The sequence below is a fragment of the Macrobrachium rosenbergii genome, chromosome 17 (genome assembly GCF_040412425.1).
Source record: "Macrobrachium rosenbergii isolate ZJJX-2024 chromosome 17, ASM4041242v1, whole genome shotgun sequence".
Classification (NCBI taxonomy): domain Eukaryota; kingdom Metazoa; phylum Arthropoda; class Malacostraca; order Decapoda; family Palaemonidae; genus Macrobrachium; species Macrobrachium rosenbergii.
This window is the reverse complement of record NC_089757.1, coordinates 29,826,918-29,852,624: the sequence shown is the minus strand read 5'-3', so window position 1 is coordinate 29,852,624 and position 25,707 is coordinate 29,826,918. Positions and strand designations below refer to the sequence as shown.

The following is a 25,707-nucleotide window of genomic DNA, read 5'->3' as shown; positions in this document are numbered from 1 at the left end:
GTCTTGTTTTACCTAAAATCTCGTGGTTGTAATTTTCTTCATTGATTTGTTAGTTGCGTAACGTGATTTCATGAGGATTAGTGGAAATTCAAATTTTGTGGTAATTACATTTTATTTTTGCAGAGATTCCTGGATTGATGATCACGAACAGGCGCACAGATGCCCGGTAATAGACAAGGAGATCGGCGGAAAAAAAATCTATACAAATTGATCATTTGCTGGTAATCCAGGGCTGCTGTTTTGAAAAATTCTGGACGCCTCACATTTTTTTAAATTTTTTTTTTTTTGTCTTGCTGGTACTGCGTTTTGAAGCTCCAATGTTGCTTTGCATGTGATTTGCTGCTTTAAAGTAAGCATTTTTGTGTTTGTGAATTATCTTAGTTTTAAGCATTTCGGAAATGTAAATTTTCGTTTGTTTTCCTTTTGTAAAAATATTTGGCTTCACTCTCCTGTATATTTTTGTTTTGCGTTTAGTTCAGCTTTTGTAAGAATATTTACTCTTCGTAGTGAAGTGCTTCAGTCCCCTGTATAATTGATGTACGTTTAGTTTTTTCATATAATAAATTGTATTTGAAATGTCCTTTCCTTTCTGATTTTTCTAGTTCCCAACCAACAAAATTTTTCATTCTTAAAGAATACTGCGTTGAAGTAGTAGATGGCCAGAATTGTATCAAGCGTTTATCTCGTGACGTATAATTTCACGGTTGACAGTAGCACCACAGCCCTGCTGCTAATTGTTATTCATGATCCAAATGAATTTCGGGGATTTCTGATGATCGAAATAACATGGTGGTTACCCAAGCTTCATAGAAAAGACGAGTACTTGACATTTTCTTCACGAACCTCCAGGAATGAAGTAGTTGCTGTATAGTTCCTACTTATACAGCAAGGACCTTTGGTTCAATACCTCTACCATGCGCAGGCGAGAGAACTTCCGGTGCATGCCACACTGCAGCAGTCCTCTCTGAAATGAATTTAAATAAATATGTTCGCAGTGTGCATTCACAGGCACACTGCTATCAGTCACTGCAGCCTGATCACCAGGTAAATTAAATTCTCAAGAATTTAAAATTTCAACCTCTTATCATTAAAATTTAAGCGAAATTTAGTTCTAAACTACTGCACAAATGAACGCTGAAATTAGGAAAACTACGCCTTGAAAGTATTTCACATTACCTGTTACATGTGAAGTGAAACGACAATGTTCGTAACTTTCGTCCATAACATCAGAAAACTTGGGAGGATAGAAAGGTGTGGTAAACCTTTCATAAAACTCCGTTTCTTCTGAAAGAATAAAAATCTTAAGAATTTTCTAAATAATACGACAAGACAATACAATCCATAAATTTCGGACCCCTATGACATATCACCTCAAGCCTATAACCACACGTGGGCCATTGGTAAACCGTAAACCTCGATTAACTCGACCACGCTGAAACATTTGAACCGAACTATATTATTATCTAGGAGCAAACTTATTTTGAATGCATTTAACTTTACAGCCATTTGCCAAAAGCAACAACAAGATTTTATAACAAAACTAAAAATACTAACGATATTTTGTGTGGAAGAGATTGATTATATCAGATTTTAGGATCACCTGGTCTCAAATTGAAATACTCCTCTAACACCAAATTATTCTACTTACACGAAGCTATATGATTATTCCCTTACTCTAACAGTAATTTAGACCAGACTCCATTCGCCTGTGACTCATTTTCTGTCGAATTATGAAGACTGAAATAGGGAAAAACTGCTAACCAATCTGGTATCGACAGAACATTTGTTGTAAATCAAATGACAACTTAAGGCTTTCATAGGAAAAATTAGGCCTAATAAACAGCATTTTCATTTAAAGACATTTCAAATAAAGTCACGAAAATTAGCCTATCAAGTAACAGAAAAAACATCAACCTTGAGAAAAAAAACTTAACACTCAAAACACAACACCTTAAAAGCAGAGCACCGCCCTTAAAGTGAAACACCAAAAAGGAAATACTGAGAGATAAAAACATTAAAACACATGCATTCGATTACAGTGTTTATAGGTATTTATGTATTGACCTTACAGCCGTAATATCTGCTCTACAGTAGGACGCATGAAAGCTATCCATATACGGTCAGTACACTATCTCTACGCTTCAGAACAATCGAAGTTCTAATACATATCGTTAACCACCTTTGATCATGCTTGTGAATACTGTAGTTTTCTGCACTGCTTTTCCGTAGAAGATGGAAGTACAGAAGACACTAAGGGGGAAAAACATCTCGCCAATTAAGTTAGCATTACTAGTACAACCTTTGCTAATGCTACAACGCAACGTGTGACGGAATGATTGTCGTTAACTCTGCTTGAAACGCCAAACGTTGATGACTCGCGCATTCTCACCAGTCTTGTGGAATGAACATTGGGTCATAATAAAGCCCAAAGCCTACCCATTCTTTTATTACCTTTCAACTTCAAAGGCAATATATAATCTATAGGACAGTGTTTCTTAAACTGGTGAATGATTCACTTATTACATCTTTCAAGCACTCTACGATCGCTAGGGTGGGGCGAGTAAGGAATTCGTGCGTTGTCAAACGTCTCACTGTTATGATTAAAAAGTTTTGCCTTGGTAGAACTTGATCAAGTGAAATAAAAAAAATATTCATTTCAAGATATCGAAACATATTTGACTTCACTTATTTTCAGTACAAGCCTAGTACTTATTTTCAGTACAAGCCTAGTTTATTTTCATAAAAACAAGAGATATGGCATAATTTTTGGGTCCCCCGCCAAACCTCAGTTTCGCTGACACGTGGTCGGCGAGGGTATTTAAAAGGCCAGCTCGGTCAAAAACAACAGCGATGGTCACCTCACGCAGCCCGGTGTCACTGGACAGTATGATTAGCCCGAGGGATGGCCAAAGCGGAGCTGCGGAACAAATCTCCACCGCCAACATCTTCACTCCCAGGACAAGGAAACTGTTTATAACGTATTAAAATACCTCATTTTAAAGAAACATGGCCCCCCCCCCTGTAATTAATGATAAAATTATTTTTCTCTCCTAAATAATGAATAATTTAACCTGCAGAGGAACTGAAAAAATAAATTCACGTAATTAATAAATAACTGCTAAAATGGAATATGGACAATAACCAAATGGCTTGAAAATCTATTCCTGCCGAACCACCTACACAAATTTTAAGTGTTAGTGCATTAAACACATGATATTATAATCACTATGATTATCATTTCATAAAGCACACAAAGAAACATGAACAACCAAAATTACTCAAGCTGTTTCTTTAAAAACAAAGTACAGTAAATGACAGTTCTCAGCCTAGCGATCTTATAGAATGTTTGAAAGACTACAGGTAAATCAATTATGGCAGAATGATGAGTAAATATCACGTAAGGAATGGATGGCTTCGTTTACTCAAATTAGCAGGAGTGTTACTTGGATGTGGATTTTAAAAGAACGTGTTCATTTAGATGAATCAATACGTTCTTTCAACTCTCCTTAAATGAATCAATACGTTCTTTTAAAAGTAACCAAACGAACTGATGAGATCGTAAACTGAGTCAGTGTGTCCCAGTTAAAATACTTAAGACTACTCTAGAGGAACAGTGTGTGGGAGGACTCGTCAATCTCCGACAGAGAAGTGAAATGAACAGGGATCGAGAGAAGGAATGTGAAGGGTAACAACAAATCTGAAGATAAACTCAAAACTGCAGGTTCATTACATTGAACGTTGTCTTAATTCTAAGCACAAGTAAAAATTTCATCGCTAAAAGAAATACGGAGGCTATGGTTATCCTCTGCTCAAAACTCAAAAGAAAGTAGGACGGAGACTACACAGCAAATGGATTTTCACTCGGTACTAACCGAAAGGCTGCTCCTTCAACTCTGTAAACTGTATTACTATCATACCAGTGCAGTGCCTGGCTCCTTGGAAAGGACACACATGCACACGTCTAAAAACAAATCGTAGAAAAGAGTCATACAGTTCAACAAAAGGCTTGAGTAATAGAAACAGCAACATTTCTTACAGTGAAAGGCAAACAAAATTTAACACCGACTACATGTACAACAACAGTACGCACTCACAGTTAACATTCATATTATCCTAAATCCTTTATCAAAAAAATGGTTCCTAATACGCTATACTTTCCTTATATATATGTTAATCAAATTAAATATTGTCATATTTGTTAAAATGTATTTTCTGCTTTTCCCAGTGTTCCCATTTTCCTTTCCTTTTTAAGCGGCTCACAATCTATTTAATAAACAATCTAAACATATTTCCATTTTGCTTAACCATTCATCTTCAAATGAAAGTCGTTCACTTCTAAAGATACTGTACAGTACTGATATAAAAAATAAATCCAGAGGTAGATTACAAGATTAAAATGTAAATCTTCAGGTATATGCCATACATACCCTTTGAACAATGGAGATAAAGGTCCAGTCCCCCTTTTTCTCTGAACTGTTCTCGGCATGACGTAGGATTAGCACCGGCCACGTGCGATTGGACAGACCTTTTCCTTAGACCTTGGTTAAGACCCTTCCTGAATACCAGTTACAATCCACCGCATCAGTACTTTGCTTTCTAACCACACACCCATCCGATTTATCCAACATCCTCCGACTGGTGCGCCCTATCCTCCGGATTGCCTAATGAACACATTATTTTGACGCATATCTATGTTCTTTTGTGACAGTCCACTTCCTCTATTTTCTCTATCCCAAAGCCAGTTCAATCTACATTACATTAATTATAGTATCCCTTATACTTTGTACTGCTTCCCGTGTTAGAACTGATTTGCAGACAGCGTTCACATCAAGTAAATGAGTATCTAGGGAGCTTTCAGCCGTTTTCACATGGTTAAACCTTCCTTAGAACCCAGTTCCCCTAAGAATCCTTTCAATCTTGAACAGTCGCTATATATGGTTTGTCAGTTTTTTTTTTTTTTTTTTTTTTTACACATCCGCATGACATATGGCTAGGTGAACTACTTTATCCCTCGCTTTACATGTCAATGAAAAAAGCTAAAAATTGACCAATTTGTGACTCTGCAATCTCAAAAGTGTCTCAGTATTTCCCTCAAACAGTAAGCTTGCGATTTCTGAATGTCTACGATTGTGCCCAAACGAAAAGATGGCATTTTCAACGTTTTTGAAAACCGTACCTACGAAAACGTCACGGGCAAACACAGTCAATTCACATCTAAGCAAACATCTGTTCTACCTAGGCAAACTTGGATTTGTTAGTCCTACCTTGCAGGAAGAGAGCATTAAATGGAGTTTCTCTTCAACTATGATTAGTCATTTTACTACTGTACTGACATTCCTTCGAACTTTTTAATGCAGGACCCGTCACCAACTCAAGGAAAACCATAACCACAGAGGAATTAAGACCAATGACGTGTTAATAACTAGACGACACCGAAATTTATTTTGATGCAAGGAGAATAGACTAGAAGGTTATAGGAAAATGTATTAATTATATCATAAAAAGTGACTACAGTTGGAATCAAGACATGTATGATCCCTTACTTGCGTTATTCAATTCGTTGGGCTCCAGCATTCGTCGAAGGACTGCCGCTTGATATAGCATATTTTCCACGGAAGGGAAGAAACATCGACTCTTGGTCAAGAATCACAATCTGCAATTGTACAAACCTCATCATGGCATTCTTATACCTATGGCTATGAGTAAATACAGTCCTTCGATAAATAGAGAGAGAGAGAGAGAGAGAGAGAGAGAGAGAGAGAGAGAGAGAGAGAGAGAGAGAGAGAGAGAGAGAGAGAGAGAGAGAGAGAGAGAGAGAGAGTTAACCCTCAGCATTTATCAAGTAATTTGGTAGTTAAAACATTTAAACAAATGAAAAACAACGCACCAATACACTGCAAACAGTGTAGTTTCCAAGAATGCTGATCGGTAAGTTATGCCACAAACACACACACACACACACACACACACACACACGCAAACCAATAGGCCGATTAACTTACATGCTGATACATTAGAAAGCCTCAACAGGACAGTGTTATGGAAATATAGAAAAACTAGCTTTCGAATACAACATTCAACTAAAAATTGCAAAACATGCATTCAAAATATCTGAGGTTCTAGCATGCAACTTCACATGTCTCCCAGCAGCTCATTTCAACATTGTTCACGTCACTCAAGTTGCTCTCAATCACGTGGCCAAGGCACCTCTTAAAACTGCTTATGTCTCACCCTCAAAATCCCAGTTTCTCAAGATGGCTCTTGGTGGGAGGAAATATCAGCCGCATCTCACTGCGTGCATAATACAGAGTAATTTATCTCTACGTATCCCCAAAGTACAGTACATCATTCTTCTCTGTTTGCACCACTCACTCTCTCTACTATCCACACAGGACCTAGGTAGAAATGGCATTAAATTTCCCATTCTTATACCCTTATCAAATGTAGTCAGTACTAGGAGACTCATTCCACTAGTTTAGCGGTTTGATTTCTTAAGTATTTGGCATATACAATACATCTTCGAATCAATCAACTAATGACCAAGTGAAGTGTAAAAGAGCCACCATATAAAATTTTTGACAAGTCACATTTGGACAAGTGATTAACTACATCCCTAACTTTAATGTCCATGGAAAACTGGCTTAACGCTGACCTAGTCTTGCTTCGGTACCCTCAAAAGTGTCTCAGAACTTACATCCCGCAATTTAGGATTTTTTAAATGTCTAAGACTGTGCACAAATGAGATGGCATTTATAGGGGTTTTGGAAGCGTAACCATGAAAATGTGGCTGACAAACACAGTAACTTGTTATGGAAATTAACTCCTTTTTTCTCTCTCTCTCTATTCAAGTTAAATTTCAAAGTGTCTTTTACTCACCTTCAGGCAGGTACTTGAACGCAAAGATGGATGATTCTAAACATCCCGCTGAATTAAGAGCTCCATAGCCTGTACAATATCATGTCTGTCTCTTGATCAGCCTGAAAGGAAAAATCTCAAGTTACCTGATGTACCATTACCAATCATATGATATACTTATTTCTTTACAAGGATGAATTTATAAACATCCTTATATTTTCCTGAAACTAAAAAAAAAAAAAAAAAAACTTTAAAGGCAACCGGAATCAAATGAAACAAAATTGAAACCATCCTATTACCACTAGCCCAAGACCCAAACTTGGGACACTATCTGAGAAAACCAAAAACAGAATCACAAGACATTCACTGATAACCGATTCAAAATCCCTTGTGGTATTGTTCATTACTTTTTGACAACATTCAAAAATAATTTTTTCAAGAACAAGCGCATCCCAAGCTTGGTAGTGAAGGAATGGAACAGTATTCTAACGATGATAACAATTTAATACCTTGGCTCAATAGGTCAAATCCTCAGCTAAAGCCTATGATGCGCATTCATTTGAATCTGGTATCAACTGGAAATCTACTCTAGAGGGCGTGGCCTCTGTTACAAACTACACAACTAAGTTGTGGAGGGACAAAGGTGACGTAAGTTTTTCGTTGAATGGAAAGACGATACAAAATACTGATAAATTCAATGCAAGGTGCCCCTATCTTGCAGTCCCGGGTGGAACAATGATACGAAAATAAGCCTCTGAAAGAAATTAGTTTTGAGAATCCTAAGAAAATAAGTTTATGTACAACTTATGAATAATAGGCTAATCACCAATGGCCAGATCAAAATAACCTGTGCTGAAAATGCGCAGCGATTATGGAAACCATTAACCACATCACAAGAGTGCATGCCCTACATCAGTTTATTATGAATCTATAGTAAGTAGGCATGGGACAGTCAAGACCTTGCACTAGAAGATCTGCAGATAAAGCAGACTACCTTGTACAAATACGTCGTACACCCATATACCCGGAAAAGCGCTGGAAAATGAAAAATTCCAGGTAATGAGGCTAGGTTATAAGACTCGAAGATCAGACCTAGTCTTCGTGGATAAAGAAACCCAATGGCTACGTCTATCTGATGGATGAATATAAGGAGACAACGACAAGCTAAAGTGAAAGTATTACCTATCACCCTGGGAGCGCTAGGGGTAGTCCTAAAGGACGTCATGAACTACCTGGCGAGGGTTGTAAGCACAAACCTCGAATCAGGCTTACTCAAGAAAAGTTCACTGCTAGCCACTGGGAGGATAACTATGCAGTATGCAAAGTCAAAATATTTCAAAAGACTCCAGAACAAGCTTAGCATGGGTTCCGTCTCATAACTGGGCATTAATATGGTATTTATGGTCATCTACATGATCTTAATCTTTTGTTTCCAATATTCAACATATCGCTTCATTATCCAGACATACACAAATCATCACGTAACACATGGAATAACACTCCTCACCAGTTTAACGGTCTCTAAGATCAGACCTTTTTTTTTATGTTCCCAACACAATTTTACCGAACACTTATTATGAGATCAACTCTAAGGCATTACCGTGTTTTAGTAGGTACTCGTCATATTTTTGAGAATATACCTTCAATTTTAGAGACGACCCCTATTTTGACACGAAGCATCAACAAGATACTGAGAAGCCACGTGAAAATTTGCAGAAATCAGTTAAAACCATTATATGAGAGAGAGAGAGTCATTTGCACAGACAGGCACAATGTCTTAAATTACCTCAGCGTTTTCAGACTCAAAAGGATAATTAAATACCGAAATAACCAAAAAATAAACTGCTTATGACTATGAAAGACCAAAAATAATGTTAAAAATTCATACCAAGCAACCATACAATTAGTATTTGGACAATTCATCAAATGCCGCCTAAAATTGGTGCCACTGTATGTGGCATTGCCTACCAAGCCGTGGCCAAACCAGTCACTTATAAGAGCAGGGTAGTTTGCAGTTTACGTTGACGCCACGTAACGCCGTTTGTCCCGTCCGCCAAGATAAGTAGTTCCACACGAAACGCCATGTTCTCTATCTTTCTGGGGTCCAGGGCAGCGAAGCCCCGGCCAGGTAAGGGCACGCCGCACTCAGGTTAGTTAGTTGGTTAGTTATGGTTTCGTCATTTTAGTACCGATTTCGTATGTTGATATTCCTCCGCGACTACAAAACTGGCAGACGACAACCCGCGTCAACGTAAACTGCAGGCGCGCCTAAGAGCAGTTACTGAGGCAACCCAGTGCTACTGTACTCTCGTTAAGTGTCTTCACCTTATATCCCTTATTTACGTAGTGACAAGGAACACAATCAAATCGACGTGAAATGCTACTTTGGCTCAAATATCATGATTGGATATCCTCAAATATTTACTTGTGCCAATTTTATAGTATTTTTAATATTTACAACAAATTATATTACTCCAATATCACATTTACGATTGGCCAAAGAAAACTTAATTTCGAGGGAGGACACACTTAGACTAAACAAACCACGACCCTCTCGAACTCATTACAAAGGCATACTGTTTGCGTTTAAACTGGATTTTGCCATACCTATCTCCTACATTCGCGGATTCTACCCATAAGGGAATAATAACCCCCTTTAGCCATTTATTACCCCTATGCTGAACACCCTTCTTTTGGTACACTCCATAAAAAGCGAGGGATAACATTAAAAATTCTTTCCTATGTCTGGTTACGTAGTCAGGGTCTTACACTGAAAAGGGAAAATCCTTATAAGACTCCCAACAAGAGAAACCTTCAACAACCTCAATGTTTACGAAAATTAGGAGTCCATTTTTTGAGAGCACATACACTGAAGGCCGGTCAGCTCTGAAAGATACATGCAATTTTCAATTTCATCACCAAAATGCTCCTTTCCATAGGCATTTTTGAGGTATCCCATAATCACCTGAACCCCTGTCGTTCAGGATCAAACTTGAAATGCCTTAGTCTTACCTGTAACCTTGGTATCTTGGCACAAGCACTTATTCTAATTAGGAAGTTCACTCAACCGTATTCAGAACTACACTGCTTTTCTGAAGTCCAAACAGGAACTCTGGCAAAGAATAGCTTTGGCCAATCAGAGACCTCCACAGACCAAAAATTACTATCTCCCTCTTTCATTTGTTGAAAACTTCGAGAGTTGTTAACACCTATCCCATTGGCTGGTGGTCAAGAACCAGATTTTCCGAGACTTTTTTATATTGTTTGTTACCTTCCATATTTATTGTATAGGAATAGTTTATGATCAAGTATGTAGATAAACAGGTAAAAGAGAATATATTAACTGATACATCAATATAGAAAGGTTAAATGAAATAACAAGAGAAACGTTGGCTCAAAGTTACAGAAACGTAACCAAAGGGAATCACATACAAACGTATCTATTATGCATAAGTGTATGGACGCACACTATTTTAATTTTAATGTATATATGCATACATGGTCAAATGTGCATGGGTTAGACATAAATACATATGAGCATTTATATGAAATTCACATAAATGTGAATATATCTATATACATGTATAAGTGCATTCATGCACATTTAAATACACATTTATATGTACATAAATGTTTATGTACATAAATGCACATGTCAGTATGTATTTATGTGCTTACATGTATGTCAAAGTGCATGTGTAAACACTTGAATGCATACATTTACAATCACAGCATACACACATGGTAGGCTAATGTATGCGTGAATAAATCAGTTTGTTCATGCACACGCATGTGAGATCATGGAAATTTCATAAAATCACTTGAATATAAAATTATGTCATATTTTATTCTAATAAAACTTTCCATTAGCAGGCAAAAGCCTACTATTTTACTACAATTTCACGGGACGACTTAGGCTATATCGTAGTGGATTTATCCTTGATATTTTTTTTATATTGGTGTACTCACCTTATACAGAAAAAGCCTTGCATTTATCAGCGTGTTGGACCTGTACCAGTGTATATTAAGCAATAAGAACTGATACGAAAACATCTACGCAAACAGTTTGGAGTTTCCTTACATAACCGTGAACGTATCAAACGGGCGTGCACACACACACCCACACACACACACACGGTCTTCCATGGACGGTTAAGAAATGTTTTAAATTATTCAAAATCTGTTAAAGAAAACCACATTCGATGGGAGACTCAAAAAAACTGCATTTGTTATAATGTAATCTTTTGTCCGGTTTTTCGACACTTTTTAGAAATGAATGACAGTGCAAGTGTAATACTTCTTATTCATATAAACATATGATAAGGGTAACATATCAACCAAACCGTGAGATTTAGTGACTAATCCATTGTGAGTTGCAACCACAACTATCTTTGCTCAGGTCAAATAAACAAAATTCAGGTGCCTACTGGGATTATCATGACTTCAATGACTTCACAATGTTGTGATTAATATGTAATTTAACAAGCCTACTGATTTGTAATCCTATGATTTATAATGTATTCGTGAACAACGTTTAATTCTTTATCCACAGTAGAAGTCCAATCTAACTTTTGCGTTTGAATGACAGCATAAAAAAAAAAAAGCTCTACATCACGCATTGTCATAGCCATAGAGTTTATTTTCGTTATCTTGTCTCACTGTAACACAGGCTCTTGCCTATAAATCATAAAATGGTACAGCTTTGATTAAACCCATGGATTTAGCACAAAGACGCAACAAAATTCACTCACCTTTGTTACTTATATTTATACTTAAGGCTGAGTGAATAAATGAACATTTGAATTTTCAGCCATTTAGAGGGAGCTGAGTAGTTGGACAGCTAAAAAACCAGATCTGTAAAATAGGCGAGATGTAGCTGGAAGAAACCCCAAAACCAAAGAAGAGAGAGAGAGAGAGAGAGAGAGAGCATTATTCTAAACCATCCTGTAGTAGTTTTATTTACCATTTTTATGGTGTTCTTTTAACTGCAGCTCAGCATCAGTGATCCAGGAAGTCATGTTTCCATATAACCCCCAAACACTTACGGTACTGTACTTACAAAAAAAAAAAAAAAAAAAAACACCATAGTCATGTCAAGTTTAATAATAATGTGAATGCTAAACTCTTCGCTATGAATATATGACTAATAATGAGAGTTTCAGATTTTATATTTTATTATGAAGCTTTGACAAAATTGGAATAAAAGAAAAAATAAGTAAAATAATACTCTTTTATTACACTTATACAATATGTTCATAAATTGGCAAGGTATTCCATGATGATCAAAATAATGTACAATATTCAAAATAACTTTTATCTGATATTTACAATGTTTAATATAATTATGTAGAATCTTTATGAAGCAGCCTTGACATAAGCGTTATATGATGGTACATACACAGAATGAAAGTACTTCTTGGAAGCTAAACATCAACCATTCAGTAATCAAATGATACATGATTATATGTTTACAACAGATTACATTCAACATATATAAAGCTGAGCAAAGTTAAATCTTTGTGCATTTTGACAGACCTGCACTGAATAACAAATGGTAAATTTCTGTTGAGCAAGAGCTTTAGATATCTTGAATATAATATTTTAAACACACATACATATATACATACATCATTCATACATGCACACATATACACAAACACACATAAATGCAACAGCCACAAACTGAATTCTTAGCTTTTTGATTTCATAGTACTTTGGACTTGTCTTCCTCTGAAAACCCTGAAATTCAAAATAAGATACTACGAGGAAATTCTTGGCATGCCAGAGCAGAAGAGTTCAGTTCATTGTCATAACCACTGCACAGATATCAGTGTAGAAGTCAAACCTTGTACAAAATGTAGCATGAAAAGAGCTTTTTCCTCCCTTTAATTTTTATTATGGTTTCAAGGTTTCCATCAAAATGCATCCAAAAATACCAGGAAAGAGAGAAGTTATGATTTCATAAAGTGGCTGTTGTATTTACAGTTCTGGTATATCTGTATACGTACATACATATACCTCATTCTAGTTTGGGCGCAATATCCAGCTCATCACAATTGCACAGTACCATTACACAGACAAAAAGTTTAGATAAATAAATTAAAGAAGGAAAGCACGAGGAAGAAAATTAAAGCTTCATCTCCCACACAACTATATGCGCATCTTTCTCATTTGTATGAGGTGGCTGGGCATCAAGAGTTTGTCTTAAATTAATATAGCCTCTTCCCCCCATTAGTGTCATTAATGTTCTTGACTGGTCATTTTCTTTGCGCCGAGATGTTGTGGCCCTGCCGGAAGTTGTATTCCCTGATGAACTGGAATTACTAGTAGCTTCTAATGGAGTTGCTGTGACTGTTGTAGAACCTATTCCAAGGCCACTTCCATCCTCAGATCCAGATGACGTAGTTGTACAAGCAGACGAAGCTCGGGAATCCATAGACCATGTTGATAAATCTAAAGACCTTGGTCGTGAGGCTTTCAATCGCACCCTTCGATCTAATGTGCTAACTTGAGCAGGAACTGCAAGTTCAGGATCACTTCTCCGAAGTGAGTCATACCTTGACAGCAATAAGCCTTCACCTATATTTAGTGGTTCGTCATCTTCATATTCATGAACATTCAAAAGATCTCCATACAACCCATAAACATCACACTCTTGACTGCCAGCTAAAGCTCCTAACCCTAGCCCACGTGGTAATGTTTTAGAAAGCCTTCGGACATGCTGCTGATGAGATTCTCGAGGTTTGCGTCTAAGAATCACTGGGCTACTCAGTTGTTGTCTTAATCTAGGTGGTACACGTCGAGTAGGCACTAGACTTCCATCACTCTGCTGTTTTTCCAATCTTGACCCAGGGAAGCCGACATAAAACTTGAGTATCACTGCATTAGAGCTTAGGCGGGAAGTTTCTTGTGACTGAGTATGGCTATCTTGTAAAGAAGGTCTAGATGCTGGTCTTAGCTCAGGTAAAGTTGCTTGAGGTCGTGAATGAGGATGCAGTGTAAGTAAGAATGTTATGGGGCCACTATGTGCATGATAGCTAATATTGGCCCTCCCACTTATTATTGGTACACCTTCTAACCTTGGTAGTGGAATGGTTAGAGCTACTCCAACATTAGTACCTACCCAAAGCAGACCTCGAGAAGCTAAAAGAGCTGTTACTTTAACATTTGCAGGACTTGGGCCCCGTTCCCCAAGAACCCGACTCACATTTGAAGCAACATTTATATCTTGCAAATGGCGGAACGTTTCTGTGTGGTACAGACAAATAGTGGCTGTATTTTTTTGGGCTATCCACAGCCCAATTCCTGAATGGGCCATGAGTTGGACTTCACCAGCACCTTCATGATGTACACTAAACTTTTTCTGTGAAAGAAATAAGAGTCATTAAGTAAATCATCAGTACATTTAAAATGTACAAGACCCCTGCATGATCCACTTAAAATTAGCTTAGGATAGTTAAAAGATATTATAATTCCAAGCTGATTAAGCACAATGCTTTTTCAAAATGTTAACTTACAATTTTAGTATTTATTTATCCATTTGTATTTTTATCCACTTGTATGCTCCTTTTACATTACTTAAAATTTACTGTAAGTCTGAAATACAGTAATGCTTTCACGAGTATAAGGTAAAAAGTATTTTTTTTTTACCATTATCTGTGCAATTTTTAAAGACCAATAAAATGACACTAAATGATTACCCTATGGCACTAGTAAATTTACTTCAGAGTTATTTCCTCCATCATATGGTAGTAGGTTCAAATTTTGGCCAGCAATCCACATATTTGTCTCAAGAACAAAAATGATAAAAGATATGAACAATGAAAACATTACTACTTGGTTGTTAAACAATGTTGCTCCAGTAGCTATATTATATTAATTTTCTGATCTCCAATGCCCTGCAAGATAATTCTAATTCACAGCAAAATTGTACATTTTGAAAAGTCCTCCCAAACTCAAATTGATGTGTCCATTAACAGTAGACCTCAACTTAACAAGCTTCATTTTATCTGACTTTGTCACCTGAAGGATATATCGAAGCCTGGAAAAATAAAAACCATATTTTGCACTTCATTGAAACTTGACATAGCAGATGGTGAAATGAACTTCATCAATGATCAGCTGTTTTAAAGGTTTTGGTTCTTTGTTTTACTAGGGTTACTCACTTATTATGCACTTATACTGTACACTTTCTCCCACTCACCCTATCATTTGGCTTGTGCTTGTCTGCCTGATAACTTCATTTAAAAATGTGATCTTCTATGTCTGTGTTTATAAAGGTGTGCATGGTTATTATTCTTCATGAGTTCAAAGTTCTAAAATACAGCACAATGACATAATGTAATTAACTTACAATGATTATTAAATTTACATTTGAAGACTTTTTTTGTTAAGACTGAAGGCTTCCTTTTTTACTTCTTGTTAGCATATGCTCTCAAATTCTGAGATTTGTGATTAAAGAAGTGTTAATTCGACACTAAAAGCAATGAATTACATTCAGATGTTTTTTGTATGTGACTGTATAATTCTTCGTTCATGTCTAAAAATTACTGTACAATACTTAATAATTTGCTTTTTGATATTTTTATTGACATGTACTTCATATTTTAATATGTTTTTAAATCTAAATTAAATGATAAGTGAATAAATCTCTAAAACTGAATGTTTAGTACACAAGAGCCCTCAGGAAACAGAATTTCTGTAAAAACTAAGCATGTTGGCTCTGGGACATTGTGTAGCCTATACTAACTGGTCTTGGTTACCAAATTTCATTAACTACTGGAAAGTTAGACCCTAACTGTCCAAAAGTTGAGGTGCTACCACCAGAAGCCGACATTTTAACATAAAATTGTGTCCCTTTAGAAAAGTCAGTGGATGTTTTTCATTGAGAGAAATGTTTCCGTGAATTTAAGAACAATATTTTTCAATGCTAATATATACTGGAATATCTGTACTCTACTAACTTGTTTATCTTCTGGTGATATCCATTTAAACAAAATTCTCTTTTAAATGTTATCTGATTTGTGTAAATCTCATGAGGAAAATGCTAATGAAAATGCCAATAAAAAAATAAGCCAGATCTGTAATGAATATTCACTGGGGGTTAATCTACCTTAACTCCAGATGCATCATTAAGTTGGTCAAACTTATATACTAACATTCTAATACTCTGCTAAAAAATATTTTCATTATAAAACACTGCTTCTTTTAAAGGCAACCAAATGAACACTTCCATGTTAACTATTTAGGATATTAGAGAATCTCAAATGTTTCTGTTTAGAATTATGCTAAACTGAGGATTTTTTTTTTGCATGAAGTACATTAAATGACCATGAAAACCCAAATTGAATAAGGCTTTAAAAAGTATGCTCATTTAAAACATAAGTAGGTACACAATACAGCAGTGGTAATTAAACACTAAATCTAGTTTTCACAATACTTTCAATACTTCTTTTAAAACTCTTTACCACTGGATGACTATAAAAGTTCCAAATTAATTATACTACAGCCACTTCACTTTTTAATTGTAAAACTGCATGCGGAAAATTCATAATTTATGTAGGCTGAAACAAGCAAGTTCATTCACCTTAAAAGCATAAACAGATACATCATTTAAAAATTTTACCAAGATTCGCAGATAATGTAATGTATTTAATTACCTAGAACAACAGTACACTAAGTATGATTCAAAATTTATTCTACTTCCTAACTGGCCAACAAAATAACCAAACCTTATCTATAAGAAAGAACTAGGAAGTTTTAATAAGAATTATTTTGCCAAGAAATTTTCTTTGCAATGACTGACAAAAAAGCCCTGAAAACAAATGGAATAAATTCCCATTACAAACTTACCGTGACCTCTGCAGTAAAACAGTCAATGACATGGACTTGTTCACCACATGCAGCATAAACATGGGTATTGATTGGTAATAATGCAGTTACAGAATAAGTTCCAAGACAAATGTCATTCGGCTCTCGCAATTGCCATGCTCCATCAGCTCCTCGACGGTATACTTGAACAATGCCATTGCAGAGCCCCACGTACACCTGAAAGTTAAATATGACAAACGTTAATTACCTCGGGTTATGAAGATAATCATGATGTATGTAACCCTCCATTACAGCTTCAAATCTATTTTTAAATATTAATACAGTACTGAGTACAGAGTAATCCCACAAAACAGTTTCAGAAGAACTGGACTTTGGATTACCCCTAAGCATTCTATCAGCAAATGTAGCAAGAAGACCACTCTAGGAGCATTAATGCACCAATAACAGTAAATGTGCCCACGCTAGCACAGGGATGCACCCTTGTTCCTTGAGTTTCCAACTGCCTGTCCCACTGCAGATGTAATTTAAGATACTTTACAACAAAGATGACTGGATGTTTCACTTTGGCATGATGCCCATCTTTAGATCCCAAGGACTTGAACCAGGAGGCAGTGAAAGATCTTTTTTTCACCCTTCTTCAGGGAATTCCTAGTTATAACCAATTTCCTCCTTTAGTTCTTGTTTAGTGAATGACTGTATGCACAATAATCTTTACCTTGGCCTTAAGAAGAGGGACACAACCCTAGAGAAGTTCAAATTGTAAAGAAATTAAGACAGTCTGACTTCATGGCTGCTGTTTTATTCTAAGTCATGGCTGCTGTTTTATTCCCAAACTAAATGATTAAAAAAATTACTGAACTTCAAACTGTAGCCACCAGAGCAACTTAGACAAATCTGGGGGATTCCATGCCTACTCATTTCATTTTCTAGAGTAAGAAATGCAGAAAGGAGAACTGTTCCAACAATGTACTACTTCACAGATAGAAATTTCTCACAGGTCATGAATCAAACATCACAAATAGTGAGATTTACAGCTGACTAAGACTGGGATGCACCCATGTATTTGCAGTATCACTGGCTGATAGTCATTTCTGTTTTTTTCTGTAGCACAAAAAGCAGCTAATAGGTTTGTAATAAAAACAAGTTTTGTTTGGAAAGTCTTAATTTGCCCTATTCAGTGAATGGCCTTCAAGAACTTACTGGGTAAACAAATGACCCAGAGCTTCTTACTGAACTGTCAGTCAGTTTCCCAACCAATTCTGAGGGCAGTGTTGGATGTTATTTCTTCCCTATACTCGACCACATTGGGATGAGGGAGAGAGACCATTCAACTTGCATGTCGTTTTGAAAGTTTACCACGGCATTCACAGAAATTTATCACTAAATGACATGAAAATTAAAAAATACCCAGCGTTTTTGCTGATAAGATAATGCTGACAACCTTCAGCATTGTCTGTAGTGTACTGTGAAATGCAACTTTAGGTATTGACTCTTTACACATTCTAAACTAATACAACTCAGAAAATTGTCATTTCCCATCAGTTACGAAGATGTAAATTAATGGTGCACTGAATATCTGAGAACTAACATTAATTAAAAATCTTTTAAACATATGTTGCTTGTAAAACAAATCACCTAAGGTGGCTAATTTTTAGCAAGTGACATCAAAAAGTAACAGTTTTATAGACCCAGTGCTTTTCATGAAAAATAGAGGAAGGAAGTAGAGAAAATATTGAAGTTGCAGTGTAAACAATGGAAAATATTAATCTTCTGTTTTTAGGATCATATTTGTTCTTTATCTAATAGCATTCATCATACTAAGCTGCTTGCATAGTTAAAAAATTAATCCAAGCTTCTTTCATTATTTTTTCAAACAATTTCACATTATATCATAGATCTTTCTAAATACAGTAATAACATTCAATTCTATGCAATGATAGTTTGTTCAATGTTAATCATATTTTGAACAATCAATTCCATGTCATTCTATAGAGTTACCTGATCGCAATGGTATTTTATCGTTGTTACAGCAGCAGGAACAGTTGCTGATCCCAGTTCTGTTTGTTTCTCGGGATCAAGACCACTGTACACTAACAATCTGTTGAGGAATTAAAGGTTAAGTTTCACATAATAACTTTTTTATAGTTACTTATCAAAAAATATGACTGTACACTGTACAAGAATAGTGTCTAAAAACATTCATGTATTGCTGCAGATTATCTTAACTGATATGATTCATACTTCCTTCATATGCTAACCTTTGGAATACCAAATTTAATTCCCTTTACATTTAGGCATTTTAACTAAGTCAAATTTTATTCTATAACAACATATATTATAAAGAAAAGTGCAATATATGTGAACCACTCTTTCAGTGTTAAGTAGATCATTATTTATGGTGTAAAAATTCATATGGAACTACACAAGGGGTAATTTCACTAACACACCTCCACAGCTAAGAGAAGTTGAAAAAAATTTTATTCAAATACAACTAATAATAGAAATAACCAAATGGCTAGTGAAAAGTAATTACTGTAATGCAAGTACAATATACCATGACATAGATTAGCATGCTTCTTTGTTGTTGTATCTCTTAAATTACGATAACCAACAACGATAACACTGCTGGAAGATTCTTTCATAATTTTACAAAAAAATACAAAATATTTGGTACTGGATAAGGTATGATTGTGGTTCATACATTGAATAAGGACACTGACTACAGATGATGTAAGTTCCCAATTAAAATACAGCTACAGGACGGCCAAACTGTGAATCATCTGATGGCAATCTCAATCTGAACCCCATTGTTAGAATAACATTCTCATCACTAAGGTAATTCAAGTAGACAATGAGTCAAATTTGTAGATTCTCATAAGGCTATTCAAAAAGATTCATTCTTAAAGCAAACACTGGAGTAGAAAAAATACCAGCGGCTCGAAAGCAAAGAAGGATATGAAGATAGCAGACGTAAATGGGCAGTAACTAAGCCTGAAGATCACAGCAAAGGACATTCAGTCCTAACTACAATATGCCATGCAAGGCACGCCACATTTAGTGCAGGAAAGATGAAAGAAAATGGCATGTTATGTTCCTCTATAAAAATTTCAAATAAGCCATTAATGGGATTAAAAACCTTGTTTTTTTTTTAGTACACTGATAGGCAACTTTGTACCAAAGCAATAAAAGCCATTACTGATGTACCTTCCATTCACCTTCTCAATGCACTTGCAAACTAAGAGATTTAGCCCTAACTAGATTAATAAATACAGGTACTGAAATTTTCTCTAAACTCAATCTTACTGAAGTAAACAGTCAAAACTCAAAAACCTTCAATAATAATAAAAAGAGTGAAATTTAAAAAACACTTATAAATTCATGCATGAAAGAAATTTTCTTCAAGCCAAGGGCATCAAACACTTGCAAGGCTCTTGAATCTTTCATAACAGAGTCAGTCCCAACCATTATGAGGCTCTAAGATGAATCTGAACAAGGGAGATCCCACAGCCACAGTGCCATCAATAGTACTGGCTACTGTCAATGTTGGATAATTTGTACATATAAAGTGAAAAAGGTGAACTGGTTAAACCAGTAGCATTAACCAAAAAGGTCCTTAACACCATATTGTTCTTGTATCATTACCATAGGCACTCAAAAAAATCATTCAAACACTCAAGGGCCATCTGGTAGACATGGGAGCGCTAAACCGGCACTAAGTTCATTTATGAATTAGGCAGGCTCTGCTTTGTACATCATCATTTTACTTTCATCAATTCAACATTCAGTAACATTCTTACTTTTGAAGCAAGCACTAATCTTGTGCAGCAAAACTGCAGAATTAACAAACTATCAATAACTGCCATACAGTGAATTTAAAACCTTTATCTCTCTTCACAATACATTCCTCAACACTTTTTAAAGAAAATCCTGGGCACTTGAAACATACTGTACATCTAAACCTTACTCAACCACTAAATTGAGGATTTTTCTGAACAGGTGAGAAACTAGGATAATAAAAACAACTGAAGTTTGTTACATCTGCTAGAAGAATAAGCAGCACAGTAATATTAATCTATACTATCAATTAACCCTTTAATTAAAAGACATGTCATGTATACCTTACCATCAAGCTAATATACTAAAATATTTTTTTAAGTACTTTCAAATTTTACCTTTTATCACATTTTGCATCTTTTTGCCTTCACAGGCTAGCTCTACTGTATTTGAATCTAAGGAAGTGGTAGCAATGGTCAGACTCCATTAGAGAAAGTTCTCTTATCAGAAATACACCTCAATCTTTATTAATAATTTTTTTTTTTGCCAAGAATAAAATAAAACCTGTATCCAAGTTGTTCTTTTGAAGAGATAGCTTGCCTTTTCCAAAGTTCCTTCTTACTGAACCTGGAAAATCTAAAAAGGACCTACCAATCTCAAACCTAACTGTCTGAATGCAAATTTTGAATTTCTCTCTCTCTCTCTCTCTCTCTCCTTGACTTGAAATTTCAAATTTTTTAAACTGAAATCTTGGTTATTGGTGATTTTATTACAGCTAGAATTGGCAAATTTATCACAACTTGAGATATTCTACACCAATTTTTTGAAAACTAGATACTGTAAATGCGGTATGCAAAGCTACACTGAATGCCAGTTTTCAGTTTAATTATTAAGCTTTCTTTCTTTTCACATAAAACTGCAAACAGTATTCTTAATTATTGAAAAACCTCCCACTTGGATTGGCATTCCTATCATGATTAGTATCACAGGTCCCTTGAAAATGTGAGCTAGAACTTGACAGTTCCACTTCTAGTTTCACTGCCTGTTAGTGTTCTCAAATTACAGTTAATTCCAACCAACACAACTTAACATATCTTTTTTAAATACTGTATTTCAAAGTCACAAGGTTTAACATTTCTTTTCAAAATACTATGTACAATGTATATATACCTTTATATTTACTCAGTGTGCTGGGAGAAAAGTTTGTAAAATACAAAAAATTTCACTTTTTGATAATTTGACATTGTTGATTTTGTTTCCATGTAAGTGATGCTATGTGTTTTATTTTTCTTCAATAGCATGTGTAGCCTGTAGGTTTGAAAGCCATTCATTATGGCTTGAAATTGCAACAGCTAATTTTCACAAGAACTAAAACAGTAATACACCATGGTACAGACTCTTTTTATACCAATATTCATAATAGTGATGCTATAATGAACTGTACGGTATATACTTTGGTATTGCTTATATCTATGAGCGTGAATTTTATAAGCTAAACAGTGATGATTAACAGAATTGTTTGAAAATTTCTGGCCAAGTGCCCAAACTTTAAGTATTTCACGTCAGCTGCTCAATTTATATGGGAAAGAAAGCAAGCCACCAAGCCTTTCCTTAGTCCATTTCGAAGGGCAAGCAAAATGATTTAGGGCCATGCTGAATTTCTCAACAAAGTTCTGTCCTCACAGACAAAGAATAGAAAATAGGGCAGTAAAAAAGGTAAACCCTACCTGACTTAGCTAGGCAACTACAAAATTCCAAATTATATCAGATGGAGGTAAAGTATTTGCATTCTGATCCCCAAGATGACAAGGGGATAAATTTGGGAGGGGAGGGAAGATCTTGTAACCAAAAATGAAGGTATCCACCATTATTAATTAATATTCAAGGATTGTATACCAGGGCTGAAAAAACTTGTGTTTTGTATTCTATTCCAACCTATATTACCATAAAAACACACCATGTGCAGCTCTATGCTTTACAATAAACACTCTATGAACTTACTTATGTGAATGAGTACCCATCCAAACAGTGTGGGCTCGCAAAGAAGGTTCATCTGATGTCGTTGATATACCAGGAACATGTTGCAGAGATGTTACACACACCTCAACCATGTCTACTCGAACAACCTCTCTCAGACCAACCTAAAAGAGGATTAATCTTTCTTCAATAACAGTCTCTATAAACAATTTCATACAAAAAGACCGAATTATACCTCATGATAGAAACAAAGAATAAAAAGATCAGAAAAATATAACATTTAAAAAGGCTTTCACAGCTTATCAACTTACTTTGAGGTAAGAATTACAACATACATACAGAAACTGAGTGTTAAATATTCTTCCCATCAGAAAATGACCTAAAAACTGTACATATAAATTAAAAATAAAGCCTATTGCTAAACCAGGTATAAAATTATAGGTACAGCATTACACATTTCTACAATTTATAAATGACAAGCTGTGCATCCTGATGCTTACTGCCACTGATAAAAGGATTATAAATACTGCCAATAATTAGGTGGTTTTCCTTATATGTATAAGAACAGAAATTAAACTTACTTGTTGCATGAGGTATATGGTGACGTGAGAGGATACACCATCTGAAGAGCATAGCCACAGGTATGTTTGATGTCTCCCTATCCCAGAAATTCTACTCGGTCTTGATGAAGTAATATTATAACAGCACCCACATTTTACCTACAAAAGTCACCATAATATGAAGAACAGTCTCAGTAAAACATACAATATATAACTAACAACTGACAAAACACATTTTATTCTCTTTATATGGGTTGGCACAGTTATTTCCATATTAATTTTTATATTCTTGTGCTTAATTAGAATATGCAGGCATTATTCATAAATATTTCAAGAGGTACATTTAGAAAGTAGTTTATATTCAATTTCAAATTAAACCCCAGCCAAAAATATAATGGAACACTAAAAATTAAACCCCAGCCAAAAATATAATGGAACACTAAAAAAAAAACTCTAAAACAATGGTTCAAAAGACATTTAAGAGAAAATATCCTTTAAGCATCACATAAGAGCTTCACTGGTCAAATGAAATTTCAAAGATAATAGTCAAATTATTAAAGCAGAAAACCTTCACAACTCTAAAAATGGAAACTTCAAAGTTCCAAGCAGAGTATCCTGAGTGAATCTGGTAGGAATTACTATCATGATTCCATTATACTATTTGTTCAGCCATTATTTCTGTATATAACCTCTACGTATTCCTAATGTTCAATAAAAATTGAAAATCCCTGGCTAAAGAAAGCAAGAGGTTTACAATACTTATTTGATATATTAATATCAACATCAGTTTTGCTATAATGCAAACAACAGTTCCTATCCATTTTCATGCTGACCTTCATGGTCTGTCAATTCATCAGGCCAAAAGATAATTTTCTAGCATTTCACGGCCCTTAAAATTATCTTCAGATTACCAAAACCCAAGTCAGCAAACAAAAGTTCATATAATACAAAATGTGACCGTAGAAAAACTGTTTAAACTTTGTGTTCCTCAAATAAACCAGAACTGCTTTTCTTGCTAGCCATGAAAACAATATTAGTAGTTTAACACTGTATATGATGTTGCTACAATATTACTGGCTCTGCACACACTCTTCCTATATACATGGCTGTTATTTAAATTACTGAGGGATAAGAGAAACCACAATGCTATATCTTAATTAAAATCTTATAAAAAATAAACAAAGATGGGTATGTGAATCTGTGATTTTTCTAAATCATGCACTCTCCAACTCATGTAGAAGACCACACATTCCAACAACTTAGCTCTTCAAATAATAACAACACAAATGGAAGGCCATACAAACCTCAGTCTCATGAGGAGATGAAAACACAGGTAGGGCCTTAACAAACAATGGCATCTTTGTAGATGGTCGTTTCTCTTGCTCAGGAACATCCCAGGCAGGAGAATTTGCAATGTCAAGAGCTAACTGCGCTAACCTTAATTCTGAAATATAAGAATACTCATTTGTACTCAGCACTCACTTGCAAGCATGGGATATCACAGTAAACATGACACGGGCACAAGACTACCTAGAGTGCCTCCAAATAATAGCTATAAACATGAAGCTGGTTTTGAATTATGTTAAAAAATAGCATCCTGACTGCAATATATCTATGCCCATACCATTAATGAAATGTACATACCTACTATCCAGTCTTTTTTAATAACTGGATTGTCAGTCTGGAAAGTGTATGTTTCCTTTTCACGTCCTTCTTTGGTTTTTACAGTAAACTGTAAACAACAAGCGTCAACCCATGCCATCTGCTCATCGCGAATATGTAATGCTCGTTGTATACTACTTGATATTTGTTGCAGGTTCTCACTAGTAAGTCCCTGGAAATCATAATCCTCTATTAACTACAAAAATCACAGTAGCTTGAGAACTTCATAACAATGGCTGACCCATTACTTCTTTACATAAAAAAATAACAAGTAAATCTCTCTTTCCTATTAACCTTGAAGTAGGAAACACATCCAGTATGGCATTTCCTGTCTTACATAGTTACATTTATCTAACTACGGAAAAGATACATATGTGCCTGCATGTGTGCATGGTAAAATGGATCAGCACAGGAAAGCAAATGGATCAGTGTATTATGACACGATTTAGTCACATGAATATAATAAAGACTATAAACTGATGACAAGTGCATACAATTTTGAAGCTTTGAGAGGAAGCACAAAAATATGATCAAGAAAGTATAGTTTGGATAGGGTGAAAGAAGTGTTGGAAAAAAGACTTAGTATTCAGGGCATGAAGAAGTGCAAGCAATTAGTTTAAGTATTTTAATCAGACCACTGAGCTAATTTACTGAGCCCAGTTTGTATGCTAATGATAAAAAGCATGTTTTATGTGCTTATTTTCATAATTACTCTTTTTAGTCCTCTTTTGCTTCAATGTGAATTATGTTATAGGGTACTCAGCCAAGCCTAACTAGAGTGTTCTTTTATGGAATATATAGAAGACTGGGCAGATGAGTTCAAAACTCTATACGAGCAACAAATGTCTTCATTCAATTCCTATTTTGCCTTACACGGTTTTCAGCAGAAATCAGATACAAAAAGATTATGGAATATGTTGAATTTCCTTGCTAGTCACAGTAATCCAGAGAATGTAAGAACCAGAAATCATCATTTTCTGTTAGAAAAGCATTGTGAGTTGCAATAAAAATTCAGTTTCAACTGAATTTCATAATTCTCCCATAATTT

General features: G+C 35.3%; 2 protein-coding genes and 1 long non-coding RNA gene across 13 annotated transcripts in view; 1 reads left to right on the top strand and 2 right to left on the bottom strand.

Moving 5' to 3' along the window:
- Positions 1 to 580, top strand: part of LOC136847842 (uncharacterized) — a 135,757-nt gene extending 135,177 nt beyond the window's left edge. For all 5 annotated transcript variants that reach the window (XR_010855860.1, XR_010855859.1, XM_067119811.1 and 2 more), the window contains one exon: positions 124 to 580. The gene's annotated coding sequence lies outside the window, so the exon portion shown is untranslated. The remainder of the gene's footprint in view (positions 1 to 123) is intronic.
- On the bottom strand, positions 94 to 11,005 carry LOC136847843 (uncharacterized). Of its 2 annotated transcripts, none has more exons than XR_010855862.1 (5): positions 10,825 to 11,005; positions 6,877 to 6,977; positions 5,544 to 5,653; positions 1,177 to 1,284; positions 94 to 964 (listed from the first exon to the last, which is right to left on the bottom strand). It is a non-coding gene; the product is annotated as an uncharacterized lncRNA (long non-coding RNA). The 2 variants fall into 2 exon arrangements; XR_010855861.1 differs by lacking the exon at positions 10,825 to 11,005 and adding an exon at positions 9,868 to 9,963.
- Positions 11,006 to 12,071: 1,066 nt separating this feature from the next.
- The window catches only part of LOC136847840 (rho guanine nucleotide exchange factor 10), a 94,714-nt gene continuing 81,078 nt past the window's right edge, over positions 12,072 to 25,707 (bottom strand). For all 6 annotated transcript variants that reach the window (XM_067119805.1, XM_067119802.1, XM_067119801.1 and 3 more), the window contains 7 exons: positions 24,642 to 24,831; positions 24,302 to 24,441; positions 23,019 to 23,156; positions 22,462 to 22,601; positions 18,685 to 18,784; positions 16,708 to 16,902; positions 12,072 to 14,218 (listed from right to left, as the gene is read on the bottom strand). In XM_067119805.1, the coding sequence (XP_066975906.1) occupies positions 12,983 to 14,218; positions 16,708 to 16,902; positions 18,685 to 18,784; positions 22,462 to 22,601; positions 23,019 to 23,156; positions 24,302 to 24,441; positions 24,642 to 24,831 (2,139 nt within the window). In that variant the 3' untranslated portion in view covers positions 12,072 to 12,982. The remainder of the gene's footprint in view (positions 14,219 to 16,707; positions 16,903 to 18,684; positions 18,785 to 22,461; positions 22,602 to 23,018; positions 23,157 to 24,301; positions 24,442 to 24,641; positions 24,832 to 25,707) is intronic.